Source organism: Harpia harpyja, chromosome 9 (assembly GCF_026419915.1).
Source record: "Harpia harpyja isolate bHarHar1 chromosome 9, bHarHar1 primary haplotype, whole genome shotgun sequence".
In the NCBI taxonomy this organism is placed as follows: Eukaryota; Metazoa; Chordata; class Aves; order Accipitriformes; family Accipitridae; genus Harpia; species Harpia harpyja.
This window is the reverse complement of record NC_068948.1, coordinates 18,673,812-18,694,733: the sequence shown is the minus strand read 5'-3', so window position 1 is coordinate 18,694,733 and position 20,922 is coordinate 18,673,812. Positions and strand designations below refer to the sequence as shown.

At 36.7% G+C, this 20,922-nt stretch overlaps 1 protein-coding gene across 4 annotated transcripts in view; it reads right to left on the bottom strand.

Moving 5' to 3' along the window:
- FTO (FTO alpha-ketoglutarate dependent dioxygenase) overlaps positions 1-20,922 on the bottom strand; it is a 261,683-nt gene that overhangs the window by 132,603 nt on the left and 108,158 nt on the right. For all 4 annotated transcript variants that reach the window (XR_008236694.1, XM_052797305.1, XM_052797307.1 and 1 more), the window contains one exon: positions 10,970-11,094. Coding sequence is in view for 3 of the 4 variants with exons in the window: in XM_052797305.1 (XP_052653265.1) it covers positions 10,970-11,094 (125 nt within the window). In the remaining variant the exon portion in view is untranslated. The remainder of the gene's footprint in view (positions 1-10,969; positions 11,095-20,922) is intronic.

The window sequence follows — 20,922 nt, the reverse complement described above, 5'->3', positions numbered from 1 at the left end:
TTTAATGTGAAACTCCAACACAAATTACTTAGCAGTGAAATTGCACCTCCTCGTATTGTGTATGCGAAATAAAAGCGAACAGATGTGCTCCTCCAAACCAAGCTATTGCTACAATTAAACCAACAGTCATTTCACAAACCAGCGAGCTATTTCACGTGTGTCTATGGTGCTAATCATCTTCTCTCCACTACCCCAGCCCAACAGAACAGCGAGTTATTTATAGAGTTATCTATCTTGCACTTTGCAGATGATGCCTAACATTATGACAACAGTGAAAAGGTCTCCGTACCTGCCTACCTAAAACAAGTTTCTGTAAAGTAATGAATAGAGACAGCTTGGGGACCATCCACCTGCACTGCCTGCCTTTTACTGCCTGCAAAGTGAAACCACAAGGGATTGGCAGAAGGTACTTGTCTGACAGGGCCAGGACAGCCTTTCTCCTCAGTGACAGCCTGGGCCTAGCCTCTTAAACCTGACCCACCATAATTCCTTCACAATGCAGCAGCGAGGCAGCTGACAGTAGCAGCTGCACCTCCTAAGCGAGATGGATGGAATTTTCATAACTAGTTCCCCAAGTTACATTTTACCTTCAAGATAATTTATGAGCTGCTGTGGAGCCTTGAAGAGACAATATGCTTGCCATAAAATTAACTGTAACAGTCTTGTAGGTTATAATTAACACTGGGAGGGTAGCACCAACTGGATGAAACACATGGCATAATTGATGGTGAAACTGGAAATTAAGGAAGCTAACAATATCATTACTGTGCACATCACTTTAGTGAAACCTATGCTTTCCAGGGGTTAATTACAATCCCCTTCTAACGTACACATTCTGGCGGGGAGTGGATGAGTGTCACAGCTAGGAGGAGGCAGGTTTGCTGGCAAGGCCACCTTGCACCTGGACTGATGTATATATTGTTTTTTTGCCTGGAAGAGATATACATGTCAAAGCAGCAGCACCAGCACCTGAACATCTGGCAGCAGGCACACTGTAGCTTAGAGATAGATGATTGCTCAAGCCTCATAGAATATTTCATTTTCTCTGTAGCCAGCATACTTAATGGCAAAGAAGAAAAAAATCCTCTGTGAGATTTCACTTAATGGCACACATTATTAATTTAAATGACTTGAGCAAAGAAAAACATTTTAACTTTATATTGCCATAACTTAGCAGCAAATTACGATTTTCTTTTTTTTTTTTTTTTCATCAGTGTATTATCGTCTTGGTTTATTACATTAGTCTTTAGAAACATGCAGAGCAATCCTTTTAGCATCTTGCCTGTCAAGGGAATACTGAACAGAAGATGCAATGCTAGAGAGCTAGTTAATCAGAAATAATATTATAAACTGCTGCCATCTTTGGGAAGGAGAACATGCAATTCATCTACCTGTATCTAAGACTCTACTCTCTAGCCAAGGCTTAAGGAATCGTTAGTGTAATGTATTTATTTGAATCTCTCTCAAATTATTTTAATGAAACTTTTATTTTTTTTGTCCCTGGACAAGATATGTGAAAATGTACAGATAAATGATGCAACAGTGTCACCTACAGGCAAGCAAAACAGTTAAAAGCCTTCTCCAACATCGCACCCTCTTACATCTCAAATCCCTTTCCTCCTCTCCTTTCCCCTCCTCCAACTTCCCCCTCAATCCCTAACGCAGACATCTGGATTTTGGGATTATCCATGTCTCCAAATATAAAAAGAAGGACAAATACCTAAAATGCTTTCAGGATGGCCTAATATAAAATAATTAGGCTTTGTATGTAGCAAACTATGCCTCACAATAAACATGCTGTACAGCTAGCAAGTCATCTATGGTACAGTGGATGCACTGATTACCTTACATCTCCTGAGCACTTGTTCAAATCCACCTTTACTAGGTGGTCAAAAATAATTCTGATAAGAATATTTTCCAGAACTCAGACCAAATGTTGACATTACTAAATATAAGAAAACAAAAATGAGAAAATGTTGACTTGTCTAAAAACAACTGGCAAAAATTTTAAGACTATTGTCTAAATTTGTACAAAAAATGCCCTCTAGCATAATCTGGAGCTAAATCTAACTCCCAACACATCCACAGGCATACCCTTGTAGAAAGAGTGGAACACCCTCTTATTAGTACCTCTTAAAATTCTCAGAACTCACCTTTCCCAGCAGAATACTCTTTTCCCCTAGTATTACTGCTTTTACTTTAATACTCGATAGCCTTTTCTTAGCTTCTCCCACAACCCCTGCATTTTGAAAGCCTGTTTCTCAGTTAATCTTTTTGATACATCTCAAGATACCTTTTTGTTTTAATTATTTCTCTCAATTTCTAATTATATCACTGATGTCCACTGACATTACTTTAACACCCTCCTCACCCATGAGTCTCATCTGCTCCACCACCAACCCAGGCTAGGTAATCTCTAGAATACAGCAACATGGAAATAGGAGTATTGTGAATTACCAGTAAGCTGGGGTGTTGCGTACGTCTAGAAGTGTTCTCGCTTGGCTAAGCTACTCAAGTAAGTTATAGTAGGCTTCTCTTCTGCTACTATTATATATGGTTTAAGCACTATTATTAAGCCCCTATTTGGGGCTGCTGTCATTTACCAACATAAGACAAAGAATATGAAAACAATGCATGCTATGTAACAGGTTCCCAAGTTCTCTGTTTTTACGGAGCATCTTAAGCATAAAACACTAACTTCCTTTTTTAGCTATTTTAAACATCATCATAGTTTATAATTTAATAATTCTACAGCAATGATACACTAAGAATTGAAAATTCAGGCAAAATAAACAGGACAAATAATATAGCCAAATTAAACTGTTAAAATGCCCCAAAGATCTCATAAGTAGTGAAAATAGGCAAGTAAATCTAGTTCTATTCTCCAGTTCATCTTAGTTTCTCTGACTAGTTGATATATCTCCAATCCTTTCTTTGACCTCCCAGTTGACTGCACTTCCCTCTCGTGCAATGCTGTTGACATTGTCCAGTAATTTACCATGGCTCTCTCACCAGCATATGATTATCTGTGTACGTTACCATAACTTTTAGTGCAAGCAAACTGTAGAGCAATGCAACAGACTGACATCCTCTTTTTGCCCACAGCCAGCCATGATATTCACTGGCTTATCACTACCTTACAACCATGGTCTAGACTGCTTACAGCATTGACAGCATCTTGCTCAGTTTCTACATCCATTTAATTTTTGGCTGCTCCGAAAATGCCAGGAAGGGTACCAATTAGTGTCAGCTGTAACAGTTGCTTTATGTGATATACACACCTGCCTACTAGTGTTTGAGAACCAATGCATTTTACATAGGCCATCAAACAGATACCCAATGGGAATAATCTTTGGCACTATCTACCTAAACCATATTTGAACCGCTGACCTGAAAACAAAAGGCTTTGTATTTCATTACCAATCCCTGGAGCCATCAAGTTCTATATATGTGGAAGAACTTTAATAAGATAAGGCTGACAGCATTTAAGACTTAAGTCACGAACTTATGTAAGTATCTGGTCACTCATGCCTCATGCTATGACATGATATGCACGCCATTTGGCTAGGTAAACCCTTCATGTTACCCTCTTGTTTTTCTGTATTGGTAATGTATACAGATTATTTAACACAGATCTTCCAAATTAGATTTATTTAATTCAGCTTTATGACAGGTAAAGCTGTGACAATAATGGTACTAACAACATTAACAACATCCTGTTTGGATAAGGCTTCTATTATTTTACAGAAAAGAGAATTCTATCTTTAGACTCCTTTAATTTTACATGTCTAGTTTTAGCCAAAGTTTTAGTTCATAGTAAGTTTGCAAGTAGTTTTATGGACATGTTACATACCCTGACATTATCACATTTTGCTGAAGGCAAAGGAAAGTATGGATTGATATTGCACAAGAAAGAAACCTCAGTGGATAAAGCAAAATAAATCTATGATAATTTTTCATTCTCAGGACCAGCCACACTTTATCCCTAGTTTATAACATCAGGTCTTTCGCTAATATGGGCAGCTAGAGAGCTCTGTACAACCCACTGAATTCTCCCAGCTTTTCTCCTTTTCCCCTGCCTCTGGCAGACACCATTCTCTCTTGCAGGAATGATGACAACTGATGCTAATGCTACTTTGTGGTTCAACTGTCTGATGATGTGGCTAACACTTTGTCTCCACAGATTATAAATTTGTCACCTCTGCGATCTATTCAACCTCCAGTATCCTTCAGCCTGGAAATGCAATAATCTCCATTTCCAGCATTCAGATCTCCCAGTGGTAGTGAGCAAATAATTGTCTGGAAAGACACTACTATCTTTCTTGTACTGCAATCACCAAAGCTTACATAAACAAGGAAATGTCACCCATGCTGACTTTAAAAGCCTGTCCAGGTGAAATAAAGTTTAAAAAAAAGAAATAAAAAAAAAGTCATCAAACGCACTCTGAGAGTGGGAAAATTCTTTATCACTTTTTGTTTTGGAAACTTTACTTGCACTATAAATAAGGACTAAATTTGTGTCAGTTGTCAGTTTTGGAAGTGTCACTGAATCATCTTTTGAAAAATCCATCTAACATAACAAGAAGAAAAGCATGAAATCAAAAAAGGGAAATGTCAAAGAATTTTGATTTAGTAGTTATTCAGGTATGGGATGATGCATCTCTATGGTTTTCAAAAGTGGAGCATTAAAACTAAACTAAAATGATAAAGTAAACCCTCAGAGTAAACAATCCCTATGAAGTGCCTTAATGAAAGAGTCTGACACACAAAAGCCACATGCAGAGCTGAAGTTCTGTGACTTTTACTAGACTACCCTATACTACCATTTGTTTTAAGTCCCTACACCAAATAACGGGGGTTTTTTGCACCGTATTTACTGTGTATATAGTGACATCACAAAGTAAGAAGCAGCATTTTCTGGAAGTAGCCACAGCTTGTAAACATAAAGTCTTTTCAAGGATAAAGGGTCAAGACAGTTTCAAAGGAAATAATAGTGGTGGTTAAACAGCAGCATTTAATCAAGCAGCATTCCCATTGTTCTGTAGAGTACTCGTACCTATTGATCCCAAGCTTGGCTGCTTCAAAGACTCCTCAATACAAGAAACACAGGTGAAAGACAGAGGCAGAAAACAGGAAGGGTCACGAGAAGCAAAAGAAGTGTGGTAATAAGCAACTGGAGAAAAGTCAAAGGTCAATCAAGGCAGCTGATGTCTAAGCATAACTACAGCAGGAGACCTGACAACTTCATTGAAGTCGCAGTGTTTTCTCCATTCATTTAAAAGCTGCAAGGCTGGTTTCCAGTCTGCCTCAAAGCATCTTCCCAATTAACATACAGTATTCAGCATTACCACCTAAGTCACAATGTACATTTACTTTCTGAAAAACTGTTTTAGGTTACATACCCATGCATACATACAAAATATGAATCTCAAAGAAACCAAATATAATTTTCATTTTTTTCCCCTGTGATTTCCAAAATGATGAATCAAAATTTTTGTCTATGCTTGTTGCAAACTTACTGAGTATCCATTCCAGCTGACACACATATTGTCTAGAGAAGACAACTGTTACAAAAAACTCACTGGAGATCATGCAGCTGTGTGTACTGAGATCCTTACTAATTTCAGAAACATGGACACTGGATTCCTCATCATGAAAAAAAAAATCTGTCATTCTAACATTACACAAAACAACCACAAAAGTTTTAAACGACCCAAATACTTCCCCCCACTTTCTGTCAGACTTTGATACCTCTGCAATTTGTCTGTTAAATCTTTGGAACTAGTATAGCTCCCATTGCAGCAGTTTCTGAAGAGTTCACAATATTTCATATATTTATCATCTTGGCAGGCCTGTGAGAGTGTAAAAAATTTCAGTATTTGTCAACCAGTCTTTCAACCGGTATTACCACATTTCATTTAAAAACTAGCATTTAGCAAGTTCCTGAAAAATACACAAAGTCTGTGACAGAAGGAAAAAAACTGCTCCAATTTTCCCAAAGCCCATGCTAACTTCTTAACCCATGGACTTTTCTTCTGTTACAGAAGGAAATATGTTCCTTCTTTATGTCAACACCACTTTCTCCTACTGGAGCTAAAAAGAGTAAAATCTACCTCAATTACCTTGTTAGATATGATCTAAAATTCCAAGGTATAGAGACGTAAGGCATAAGAAAAAATTTAACAGCTTCTTCAAAGCAGAAAATAAAATATATAAAAATCTTCCTGTTTGTATCTCATTTAACGTGCACACTATTTTAGGATTCCACTCTCATATTCTTCATTGTTCTTATTATAGAACCAAACAGCGTTATCACAGATTAGGACTCAATTGTCACACTAGGTACTTATAATTTAAATTCCTATATAAATATTCACATAATAATCCAGATTTTACTGCTGAGAAGTAAGACTATCTCAGTAGTATGATAAGCATTCACTGTAGCTAGAAAAAAATACATACCTTTACACTGTTATGTCAAAATTGTGAGATCTAAGGAGGAGTTTGACAAAGGCAAAAAATGCTAAGAAATTATAGCTCAAGTTTGGCTTGAAACCTGAAACTTATACAATTTGCTGTGAGTAAGAGGTTCTTTCTTGAAGCGTTGTGCAAAGATGGAATAATATAACAATTCTAAAAATACACAGTGATCTGATCTACAAAATGTTAGGGGTTGTAGAATGACCACATAAAGTAGATTTTTTCTTTTCATTGTGTTATTTCAATGAGGCAAGGTTTTAAGCTATTGATTCTTACAAGATATAATCAATTAACACTTTTCTGCTGTTTATCTCATGAACCAGAGGAATTTTACATTTATGTTGGTCCAAATTATTTATCGAATGTTTATTCTGTTTTCACTATGTCAATTTGTCACTACATGATGACTTAGAGAGAACTTAAGATTTCAGAATTTGGCTAAGTAGCACAACTATGAAAATACAACCATCAAATAATTTTTTCTATCAAACTTGAAATTCATTATGTCTTTCTCCAAAACTTTACATTTTCCATTACATGGCTGAATTTCCCCTAAGAGAAATTGTGCAATTTCACTCAGGGAAATAGCAAAATGGACATCAGAGCCTGTGTCATAATAAAACCATTTTGGACTAATAAAATTTTCGCACGAAAAAGACTTATTTTAGTAATGGTTTAACTAACCATGTTTTTTCCTAGCAGTTAATAATTTCAATGCAGTTAACATTATCCTTTAAATTAATCTATTGTAGATTTATTGATGACAAATTCGTCTGGTAATAAATGAAAAATATAGCAAAAAAACTACTAGCAATTAAGTGCAGCATGTCATGCAAGGATTAAAAACAATATTATTATAAGATGATACAAGTTCTATTAGGAGAAATAAGAGATACAATTTTTATTGAACTATAGTCCAGTTCTCTTGGGCATTTACTGATGAGGAAAAGTGCAACATTCTCTCTTGAAATTCAAGTACTTTTTTTTTTTTTTTTTTCAGCCAAATCATTTCTTTATGATATAACAACTTTCCCGGTTCCAGTTAAAAAGTAAAATAAAAGATGTCAATAGCATCATCAACAGGGTAAAAATATTAAGGCCTTTTTTGAAAATGAATCAGGTGCAGATATTGAACTGTACTTTTTCATCCTTTGTCTCACTTTTCAAATGATAATTTCTTCCACAGCCACCATTAAATCTTGATCTATTCCAGCTCTCTGTATGGGTCATTGATTCTAGATGTACCATGGTTATTTTTAAATGTTTCCCTTTCGTAGAGAAAAAGAGGGCTGTCTAGAGCCAGATGGGTAACTTCACACTTCATTTATCAAACCCAATGCATTAGACTCCACCCTCTCTTTCCCACTATTGCTGTTAAATTTCCATATAATTTGGCAACAATTTTCATTATCATACAGTGACCCTAAAAAGTCTGTACAGGTTTGCATGGTTAATCCAAAATTCACAGCTGTTCCCTTTACCCTCTATTTGTTACAGTAGAACCTAAGGTTCCCCTTACTTTATAAGCTGAACAGTGACCTTCTATAAGCAGAGGTCAAGAAGGGGTCAGTTCAAAGGGCTAGAGCAGCTCTTTAACAGCTATAACAACCTGTCCATCAGGCACTATCATGCAGCATAAACAAATCTGGGGCTTTAGAAACTCTGGACCATTTCTGTTAACACTTAGAGGACATTCACTGAATCCTACCTGAAGTATTTTGGATCACTACCACTCGACAGAGAACAACTTGAATCCCTAGAAGACCTGCTCAGATACTTAAGATACTGATGACATCTTTTGAGTCAGAAGTATGTGAAATGGTGAGCCATAACACTAAGCGCACTACCATGCGTTTTGGACTGTGGAGCTGAAATAAACTTAAAGAGTAATTTCAGTTTCTTAATATGCAGAAACACTGGTACAAATTAAAGCAAATAATGCAAGGACATACTTTAATCAAGTAGATACATATCAAAACAGTTCATAAGCCTTTCTCTGAGAAAGGCCAAATTTCTAAAAGTTGAATCGGTTTGTACTAACAGTTCCCAGCATGTATTTTTTTTATTTAAGGTGTCAATGACACAAATAAAACCCATGGAAGAACAGAATGGCTACATAACTCTACAAAGACCAAGTGCAGAGCAAAGTTTTTGCCAGCTGCCCTCCCTTCACTGACCTAAATTTCTTGAAGTTGTACTGTTCATAATGTGCTCTCTAATGCACAATGTAAGGTAATTAGAGTCATCTGTATTTAACTTCCAGAGGAAAAAAAATTCTATTATCTAATCTAGCTGATCCCCTGATAGCCTGTTGAAAGTAAAATACTGTAACCTATTGCCTGCCCTTTGACAAGTGCTAATTATTTCCTGTCCAAGCACATTTTTCTCATGTAATTCCAAAGTACACAATAGACTGATCTCTAAAACATGGGCAGCCCTGCTAGTACCACGGCGGACGTTTTATAACTTTCACCACCGTATGCTTGATGGCTACCACAGTCAGTGCTTCATTCCAGACATCTAGCTGAAGCTTTGATGAAGTAAAGTGAGGTGTATGGTAACAGTCTGTTTATGCAGATCATATGGATGAGACTCTCAGATAGGGCACTGGAAAGGGAAACATCAAATGGAAAGAAAAAGGATTATGGATATTTAATACTCAAAGGACACTTTCTTTCAGAACTTTCAAGGCACAATGCTCTTGAAATTTTCTTTCAGGTGTTTAGTTTTAAGAAGGCCTGCACTTTGTCTGCTTGTGCCTCTCCCCACCCCCACCCAAGAACTTTAGTATTTCTGTGGCAGACACTAGACTCTGTCTACAGCTGCAACACTGGCTCCAGCCTCCAATTACATTGTGAGCAGCAAGCGGAGGCCAGAAACATGGTAACCCGCATTACTTTTAAATGAGTCCTGATTGCCATGACTCCTGATGACTTCGTATATTAGGAAATCATTGTTAAGCTAAATGAACACTAAAAAGATATTCCACTCATTAGAATTGTTTAGCCTTTTCTTATCTCTAGGAAGCTTTCTATTCTGGTTCACAACAAAGATGCATGTGTCCCATGGAAAAGCCTTAAGTGATTTCCTCTGTCTCCAATGTAGCCAAACCGTTTGCATTATTTAGTAAGCATGGTGATGGAAAGCCCCCCCGCCCCTCAATCCCTTAAATTCCTCAAAAAAGAAGAAACAAAACCCACATGATAATACGAACAATATTGTAGACCCACCATACTAAGCTCTTTTACACTCTGAGATCTTAACTGATTAGTATACAAATAGACATTCCATACTCATAAGAATGCATAAAACACAGCCTCTAAATTTGTATAATAATTGCTACTATGTAATAATGTTTAATTTTTATCTAAAGCTTCTAAAATGTTTCAAGTCCACACACTGTAATTATTGGGAACAGCAAAGCCACTCAAGTGTCAGATCCAATATCAACAATTAACTTTTAAAAGTCAATTTCATCAGGAACTTTCCAAAATTATACACTAAGAAAACACAGGAGAACTCCCTGGAACATTTAGTGAAGGTAAAAAAATCATGCCAATTAAGTGCTAATTTTGATTAACAATATCTCATTTAAAAAAAACTTTTGACAAAAACCTGTATTTAATTGTAAGCATAGGACACGTCCTGGTTTTAAAGGAAAGCTGAACACTTGGTAGAAAAATTTCACAGACTGTTAGATATTTTACGTAAATATCATAAATAAGAAAAAAAAGAGATTATTAAATGAGCATAAATCTATAGCTTTTAGAAATAGATGTGCAAAAAGGTGACAAACTCATTTAGCAGCTAAGGAGAAGGACTCAAGGTGGCATATGGAGGAAATTCTCTTTTTTTCATTCACATATTTCTGAATGAACTAGAAGTACGATTTATCTGTAGTTTCTGAAATGCATTCATCAGACTATATTCCAGTAACATAAACTTTTTCAAATAAGAACATAAACAACTTTTTAAAATTATTAACATCACCTGATTTATTACCATGGCAATGAGTTCAATTTAAGAACTCAAGTATAATGAAACAGTCACATGATACGAACCCTAGCAATACGTACATTTATGCCAATCTCACCCAACGCAACCCAGTTAACACTGGTAGGACACCACAAGAAAATGTGAGGATCATGAAGAACGCAGACAAGAAGGGTATCTATTAGCATGGCATGCCAGCAAGGAGTACTGCTCATATTGTTAGCAATATAAGGAAAACCTTATCAAGCTATTATCAATAGACTGCACTATGTAAGCACAGTAAGGGACCATTCTACCCCACAAAGTAACTGAAATCAGAGGCAGAATCATTGACTATTTCATTCAAGGAAAAATACTATTTGAACAGTAAAAAATTCGATTTTTTTTTTTTAAAAAAAACTTCAACTTGTCCCCACTGCCAAGGGGATTTATAGGAGTATATTTGAAATACTTGTTTCTAATTTTATTATCTTACTATTTTTCAAAAATTTCTCACCTTGCTGTCCATTCTTTACGCAGCTTTTGTCGCTCAGTAAGAACCAGCAAGAAGCAGCTGAGAGTTTCATTCCTTTGTTCCTCAATTTGTTCCTCTTTTCCAACTTCAGAGAGGACGAGGCTTGTCTTAAAGGGAAAAAACACATAAAAATTATAATCTAGAAATAGGAAACAATGTGTAAAATTAATAAAAAGCCCATAAGCAAATAAGGACAGTAAATCAATAGCTTTTTTTATTACAGTTCCACTGCTGACAAATCAATACAGTAAATGATGGTTAGAAATGGCCACTATATATTTGGTATTTAATCAATATACATGGCACGTAAGGTAAACCTTAAAATCTCATTGCCTTAAGTAACACAGCAAGACTTTGTGCATTCTAGCTCTCATTTTCTTGAGACATAATTCTTTTCTAAATATTTTCTTGTATCAAATCATATCAGAAATATTTCCCTCAATACAGCATTTGTTTGGGGCATTTCCCCTTTCCCTTTGATCCTTGGTGAAGCCAAAGAAGAAAATACCTGTTTGTATTCTATCTTCTGAAAGGAATTTTTGATGATGTCCCTATGTTCTCTTTATAATGAAATATTTCAAGTAAACAAGTAGTAAAACTCCACCTTTTTTCATTTGTGGAATAAATTAAAAATTCCTAAAAAATATATATATATAAATATATATATATACACACACACATACACAATGGATTTAAGTCATCTGTGGAGTAGGATGACACTCAGCCTCTGCAGACCAAAAGTTACTGACCTTCCCAAATGTTGTGTCGACAGTTAATGTTGATGTAACGAAACTGCAGATCATCTTATCGTCCTTCATCCACCCAGCAAGCTAACTCTAACTCCCTCACTCCACCTTTGCCTTCAACTACTAACTCGCCCACCATTTTCTCCCCTTCTTTCCCCTACGCTTCCCCACGTCTGCCAACCTGGGAAAGAAATGGCACGTGCTGATGCTCACGTTACTAACACATATGTCAACCAGTGCACACGTGCTGACTTGATGTGCAGCAGTCCAACCACAACAGAGATCTAGAGTCAATGCTGCAGTCTTTTCCTTCAGTGAAGATGTAATATTTGCCTTTCTCACCTTAACCCACCACTGACATTCACTTAATTATTTTTGCTATTCTAACCTTCAGTCACATGTTCTGCAGATGTATCAAAGTACCTAAACGCTTTTGGGAAGGATGACTGAATGGACAGAATGCTTGCACAAACCTAGTTTTTTCACAGAAAAGGAGGCAAAAAATATATTTCTAACCTGAGCAGTTGTGGAAGTGAGTTTGAAAACACAACTCAAACATCACCAAGAGCTGCAATTCCTATTCCCAGCATGGCCTCTCTTATAGGAACAACATGACAAAAAGACATGGCATATTGCCTCCTCCTCAACATTACATACACATTACCTTCTGCCATGCCCAAACATACACCCACTAAAATTCCTCCGGGGATTCTGTGAGATAAATGATTGTTACTATCTTCAGTCTGTGAAAACAGGAAGATTGATCCTTGGTCTGACAGGGTTTTTTTTCCACAAGAAAGAATAATATGCAGATTATACACTTCTTAAGCTATTTAAAGTAGCAGTAACATTGCTACCGCCATGGTGGTTTCAAGAGACAAGCATGACAGGGTTCATAGAGGCAGAAAATAATTTCATTACAACAACATCAGATGACAAAGAGCAAAAAGCATCTTCCTCGCCACCTCCCAGCTCTATCAGTTGGCCTATCAAAAGGCATTACCCCATTATATGGGACTTCAAAAAGAACATTTTCTTGTAAAAACCCCAACTGTTCAAAACTCTGTCTATACAGATCACATTCTTGGCCCTGCTTTGACATTACAAAGCAAACAAAAAGCCAGAGAGCATTTTCAGATAAGGATTCCCTGACATGGGTTTCCCTTGCACTGACCTACATCTTTTCCACAAGCTCTAATATCCGCCAACTTCAACAATCCTGATCTTACAGCCTTACTTCCAGCAGCTGCACAGTTTAAAGCAGGATTTGATAGAGGACTTCAGCATGTGAGAACATACTCATATGAGACGAAGAGATGTACATTCTTTAACTGATGTAAATTAACACTCCTTGTCATTCAGAATAAATATACCTATTAAGGCTTTAACTTTTATATTTACCATGTGCAGGACTTGACACAGCACTATAACTAAAGCTTATGTCTGTGTTATAGGATGATCAGACTGTAGCCTTACAGCTAGGTCACAGTACACCAAATTTCCCTTTCAGAATTCTTGGATGGCCTTATTAACCACAGTGGGATAGGGAAATCCACTGGTGATGGTATAGAAGTCTACTTCTCTCCAAGGCTGCAGAAAAGCCCCAAGTTTAATGATGCTATGCCTCACAAAGCTGCAAGTATAATTATTTGCAGGCAACAAACATCAAGATCCCCTAAATAAGTGATTCCCAAAGCGTAGAGCATGGGAAACTGATAGTTCCTAAAGAATTTTCAGTTAAAATGTGATAAAAGGATGATGCAATTAGAGTATTATCAGTCAGAGAAGATGGGTGACCACTTCTCCAAGTATTCACAGTCACATAATGCCTTCTTTTCTGATGGCCTGGCCAAACTGCAACTTTGGTACTGAGTTCCACTACCTAAAGTCCCCTGGAAATGGAACATAATTTAATTTTTACTGAGAGAACAATTATATTGCTCCAGCCTTCTGTTAACACCTTTCATTTATGTGGTGATGTACACAGTTCAAGTCAAACTCATAGTTTGACACTGACATCATAAACGCTTCTTTACTGAGCCCTGTGAGTACAGTTGCAGCTACCTGGAGGGTGAAATAGTACTATTAAGCAACATATAACAACAATACATAGCAATTTAACTGATTTACTTGTTTTCTAAGGGTGCTGAGGGCAGGAAGGTTACCTGGAATGCGAGTGCAGGACTTGATATGTAGCTTTTACAGAGGCATTTCTTAATAACTTGCTATTCTTATCTTCGCAATAAAAATCCCAAATTGTAACAAATAAAGCAGCATTCTAGGTAAAATAATATTATAGAAAACATTCCTTTGAAAGTTTTCTTTTCCATGTAACTTGTTTTGGGATTTATTTTTAACAAGGGGATTCAACATATACCTTGACTGATAAAGGTCAAGGGTTCAAGAAACTTGGTCAAAGATGTTATCAGCTGGGAAAGCCATTTCCTCACATCAACACTGATAAAAATCCATCAGAAACCCAGCTGATACCACCCCTCCTCTAAAGGGCAGGAATGACCTTCTTTTGAACATCACTATAGTTGCGCATCCCATCAAAGAAAATCTGATCTTGTGTCTCAATTCTTTTAATGTTCTTTAATGGCAGATAATTGTCTGCAGAGGCCCCCTTTGTCCAATGCTGAGTGAAGCCTTCACATTTCTGAACTGGACTCAACACTGACTCGGTGTTTTTCAGCACACTTGGGACTGCAGGACAGTAGAATAAACAAATAATGTAACCAGCCCTACAGCCTGTCTTCTCTCATCCTTGTGTTCACAGAGATTCTTGAGGGTGGTAATGTTTACAAATTGTTGAAACTTTCTTTCGTGTGCTTCCTGAGCTGGCAAAAACATACCCTAGACAACCTAAGCAACAAGATTACGCAAATTGCTTATCACTTGAGGGAAGCAACTTCTTGCCTCGTTGGTCAGCATGTCTCTCTAATAAGTAGTACCTTTAATATTTTCAGCAAATTTTCCTCAATTCTCCTTACAGATCTATTAATGTGTTTAGGGCATTTCCTTGTAAATCCCAAATGGCATGGTCTTAAAAACAAACACACAACCCACCTCTCAAAAACAGCCAAGCTATATACGCGCATATCTATCTATCTATATCTATATATATAGATATCTCAATCAGTTGCCAATCCAGCCTTCTATGTTTAAGATAGTATTTAGGAAATTATACCCTTTACCTTCCTCCTGGTAGAGCAGCAGAACTAAATCTAGTGCTCTACTGCCGTATCAGGCAACAGCCATCAGAGCATCTTCTCTTATTATGTAAGAAAGAAAGGTACTAAGATAAGATTTTAAGAGACCAATATCATATTCCTCTCATTCCCACTGACAAAATATATCAGTGACATGGGACTGAATAGAAATTGTTATAACCAAGTCTTACTATTCACCCAGGATACGCACTCAAGATTAGATACCTTTTATGAGTCTTAACAAAGCTAACCTAGGTATTGTAATAGGATTATAATAGTATTTTTTTTCTTAGACATACAGCAGAAGAAACTATGTTTCAACCTCAATCAGTCACTACCATGCTTAACTATATGTACCCTGGGTGAATAACATGACATGCTTACAAACAAGAAAAGAAAAAAAAAAAAAAGCAACCTCTAAACACTCCAAAACCCACACTGGTACATTTTTAGTCTTTTAAAGCTATGTTTTCCTTCCTCCAATACAGACCTCTCGAGGAGCCAGACTTAAGGTTAGAAACATTGTATAGCTGGAGACATGAAGCCTAGGATTCTGTCAAACAAATTAGCCTTCAGTCTGAACTAAAGTGGCACTTGGGACAGTTTGTCTCTTAGTCCCACTTATTGGGTCAACAAATCAGATTTTTCACTCTGAGTTAAGATTTAAACTGGTGGTGAGTAAATTAAATAGGATAAGCTCCTGAATCTTTACTAACCACTTCTACTTTAATACAGCAGTCATCTCTCAATAATCAATAACTAATACAAAAGGAAAAACATTAAGTGTAAAATCTGTAAGCAGGGCTAAAATTTTAAATGTCGTTATGTATCCTCGTTATTTTTGCAATTTTATTTTGCTTTTAGTGCAAAAAGTATCCTGACGAAATTCTGTAAAAGTGGAAAACCGTGCCTTTTAGAGGGGAAAAAACACCAAACCAAAACTGAAATCTATTAAGCCATGTTAATTTAAAATGTCATAACTTCTATGTGATAAAAAAAGCTAGTAATTGCTTACAAACCACTGCTCATTTCTTCTTTACTTTTAAAATTTTTACTTAAAATTATGAGCAAATGCACCCACTTTCATTGATACGATGGAAGCAGCCAGTATGGTTTAAGTTATCACCCAGTAATTTGGGCACATTAAACCCAATTCTCTGCCTTTTGTTTATTAATCCACTATGCCAGATATCACAGTTTCACTCAGCAACCCTCATGTTTTGGATGATATTGAAAAATGGCTCATGTTTGTCAAAGAAAGTAAAAAAAAAAAAAAAAAAAAGGTAAAGAGGAAAAAAGTGTTGTTTATAGAAGCCAGCTGCTCTGGCTTCGGCGCCAGCAGCTCTTCATCCTGCTATTTTACGCTCACAACCCCCACTGCCCCCACTGGCACAGGTACAACTAAATGTTGACTTCAATGCTTCAGAGAGCACTCAACTGATTCTGTACATGATTAATTGCCAAAGACATGGCTGACCATATGGAACAGAGAAAGCATCAAGTAATTCATACTTCTGTATATGATCATTTGGCCCCTGTTGTTTTAATGTACAGGAAAGAGCTAGTATAGCACAGACCTGGTGTCTTGCCCTTGACAGCCCATTAAGAAATCTCAAAGCACCTAGTTGAAGTTATGCTGTTGGCTTTTCAATAGCAGCCTAATAAAACAGAAGCAAAGCTTTCCAACTAGTCTTAAATCTTTCACATACAGTACATTAACCACTGCTGCTAAAACAACTGGTTTCTTATGATAGGAAATGGGATTTGATTTCTAGCCTCTGCATACTTACTGAAAGCCTTTTTCTGACCTTTGGAGGGTTTACAAAATCATTGTTCGTTTTTCCTGCCATTTTCCCAGTTTCTTGCCATGGTGATCCTAATAGATTTGTTTAGGGTTCAGTACATTCTACTCTTACTAGCTGTTATATGCAAACTGTACAATGAAGGTAGGCTCATGGGAGCTGAAAGGAAAGAAATTATTATTAACTGTTTTCTTCCTGAGAGTCAGAGAAGTCACTGCAACATCTAAAACATAATTTACTTTTAAGGAGCCTATAAAACAAAACAAAAAATTCCTGAAAAGAAGCAATATACTAGCGTGTGCTTTCTTTTATCAGACTGGAGACAAATCATCAAATTACATTTGAGAACGAAGGACAATTTATTTTAAAGCTGTAGTATTCTCAAAAATGTCTGACAGAGCTCAATGAAAAGAAAAAGGTGCAGACTTGGAATATATGTCAGTATCATTAACTGCTTTATATTAGTTTTATCTACCGTTAACATCTTTTCAGTCATATGCAGTCAAAGAAAAACGTTTAAATAATGTTTCCCTGTCAAGTCTCTTAAGATGACAGTGCTAAAAAGTTAATCCCCATCCTCACAGATCTTCTGGCAGTTTTGACATGTGTTGGCAAGGATGTATTTGCTGGCACCTTCCATTAGAAAATATTTACATAGAGTTTTCTTGTCTGTAGATTTTCTAGTTGTCTAAATGATCCTCATGGTCAGAAGGGCCTTACGTGGGAAATCCTAATCATTGGACATTCATCAGTGGTAACTTTCCAGGCTACTGAATTCAGCTAACACTATTAATACTCCAACATAATACATGAATAACCAACAACATAAAACTCCATAACCATTCTGGTTATCGATAGAGCACTTCCAACATTAAAACAGTTTGTCTGAGTCAAATATGTCTGTATTTAAATAAAATATAAAGGAACAGAGAATTTTATGAAAGACACATAATTTTTGTATTTTTGTAGGGTAAAAGGAATGGACCCTCAAGTTGCTGGTGTGAAACCATTGCCACAAAGTTTATATATTCTCTGCTACCATTATATTCAGTGGTGCACATCTAGACTAAGCAAGTACATAACCCAATTATAGAGTAGAATGCATAAAGTTAGACATATGCTTAAGCACTATATACAAGTCTACGTGCATTAAAATGTAGGGAGCTCTGCCTCTCTTTGAGGTATTCACTGCTGACAACAAAGGATGAATACCTGACTTGATAGATGAGTAGCTCGACCTAGAAAAACCTACAGAATAGATCACTCAGACATTTCCAAAGAAATGTTAGGTCTTGCCTACTCTAGGAAGTTGTACCATTTAACTATACCTGTGGAGCTAAAGCAGTATGTTTTCTAGCTATATGAGTATAAAGGTCATAAATTAAACCAGGCAGAGCTTATTTGGAAATAACCATTACCTTTATGCCTATGTAAGTTTATTTATACTAGGATCTTGAACCATATATTTAGGAAAAAGGAATCCAAACAGAAGTAATGACCAAGTAATTTTTGGTTACTCTGGCATGCCAAAACTGAATGAATTTCCAATGGAGAAAAGAATTTTTTTTACTGGATGATTCAATGCAGTTATGATAGGTCTCTGAAAGATTTTCAATACTTAGTTACAAAGAAAAAATAAGTGTAAAGATCAACACTTTCAAAATATTTTTGCTGCACTAATCGTTTTGGCAATGTTCTAAAGGTGAAGTATAACGCATCTCATCAAGAAAGAGCAACCGAACCACTCAAGATATTTGGAACAAGAGTGGCTTAGCATCTTCAGATGTATGGGTGAGTGAAAGGTTACCCTTTAGCCACATTCTTCCAGAGTATGGCCCCTCCACCTCTGAATCATCAATAGCACAAAGACTGAAGCAGACCTACCATGCACAGTGGATTATATGAAGTGTAAAACATTGTGGGGAAAAAGCTTTTGAAAAAAGTCAGGAAAAAGAAATCACGCTTGCAAGAAGATTCAGCTGACAGGCTAGTCCCTAACAAGTGAATATGTTTGAAAACATTGTGAATGCAAGAAAAGAACACGCCTTTTGTCTCCAAACCTACAGTGTGTCTTTACCCCAACTGTTGCCTGCATGGCTGAACATATGTTTTCTGAACAAGAACTGAAGCAGAAAGTGTTCTTTGTTATAATTCACTCCTTTGTATACACCTCCCTTTTCCCATTTTGGTCACATGCAAACAGCAGTTACGCTGAACACTTAAGTTCTGAAGGACTGCACAGCAGCGTATGCTTCAGTGATTATTTACTATTGCTGGAATCAGTTGAGCTAAGATGCAATACAAGACTCACTTCACTAATGTGCACTCTGGACAGCTTACATTTTGCAATACTGAATCATGCCGAGTACAACCTGTACACATTCACTTAGCCTGCAGACAGAATTTTCATCATCAACAATTCTGTGCAGTTCTAATAAGCACTGAAGAATCATTCAACAAATGATCTTATGTGTTCAAAAGAACTCAAAAGAGTACCCTATAATTTTCTTAGCATATCAAAATTAACATCATCAGCTATTATGAACAATTTAGGGAGGGAAAGAGGAGAGGAAAAAATGATGGGCTTCAAAGCCAGAAGTAGGTAATGCCATCTCACAAACACTGATATGAACTCTAGTTTGAATTTAATACTCAGATAATTTCACTGATTCTAATGAAATAATTCTACATGTACACAAGGCTTTGCTTTGACTCATCTAACTTATACTGAAGCCCTAATACGCTAAGCTACATACAAGCTTCTCTTAAAATATTTACAGGTGCAAACTTATACCAAAATCTCCAAACTAGACACCTGGTCCTTGTAGCACTCAAAACACAAACTGGAATCACTAAACTTAATATTATTGGTCACACAAAAAATTATTTTTAAACATCCCCAAACTATGAAGAAAGATGGAAAACACTGAGTGCTCGATTCCGAATTCATCATTGCATTTTTATTTGCGACTATCTTTTAGTGTTTAATTACATGTCATATTACTGATTTCCTTGAACAGCACATCTTAGTATCTATGTAGTATGGAAAAGCCTAGAATGCCAGCATTTTTCTCCCACCACTGAAGTCACTACCTGTTGCCATCAAGCCATTTACTGCCTTAGCCACAACACTTCCTAGCACAATGTCTAGTAAAAATACAGCTGCGCAAAAATTTGGGACGTATTCCCAATGTCATTAGTTTTGTTGAAATAATTTAAAACACAGAAAGCCGAGTTACAGAATGGGTTAAACTCTGCAGAATGAAGAAGCTGCAAGCCACAATCAAATGATATAGCAAGCCACATGTCCAGAAGTGCCTGTGGGCATGCTTTGTCTAAGACGCATGCCATAGCAGAATAGCAATTTAGTACATATGCAAGATAACCACATACAGCTGAATCATATCTTCGAATGACATAAGGGTTTCAATGCCTTTATCATCCTCACAGCACTAAATGCACCGGGTTTGTGGATATCCCTGTGAGAATGGGACTCTCACCATGGTGTTTCAAAAATGAAGTTTTGTCACATTTGGCTCAGGTAACAGCTTCATTACCCACAGTGACACCATGGCACACCGTTATGAAGATTTAAAATTCATAATCACGTAAGTGCAGTAGTAATGCTAGCTGTCATGGCAAAAGGGACAGAAAAAGAATTTAAAGCATACTCCTGGGAAGAGCATAGGAAATAAAACCAAAACAGAACCTGATATACTATATGTATTTAATATATGGGGAGCATGACATTGTCAAGCAGCAAGGACACCACCACCCATTGCTAGAGGGTGATCATGACAACGGCATTTGGAAATATACTTTTTTTGCAAGCTATAAACCTTATTCCTCAGCTGAAACCTAGGCAATCCGATTTCAGTGCCTCATCCTCCCCCAGTTCTTTTTACAGACCATAACTATGTTTTTACACAAAAACATGTGCTAGGCTTTTCATATATAGGCCATGCAAACAGTGATGACCTGCCATGGAGGGTGTGCAGTGTAAAATGTACAAGCATATGCAAGCAAATTAAAAAAATGGGGGACCGACAAAGGAGAAAATACAGAGAAGTTTACTGATTTAACTCTCATCAAACAGTCGCCCAAAATATGTACAGTCACTATTTTGGATGCAGTACTTACAGTAAATATAGATTCCTCCTAGGAGGGCAGGCAAC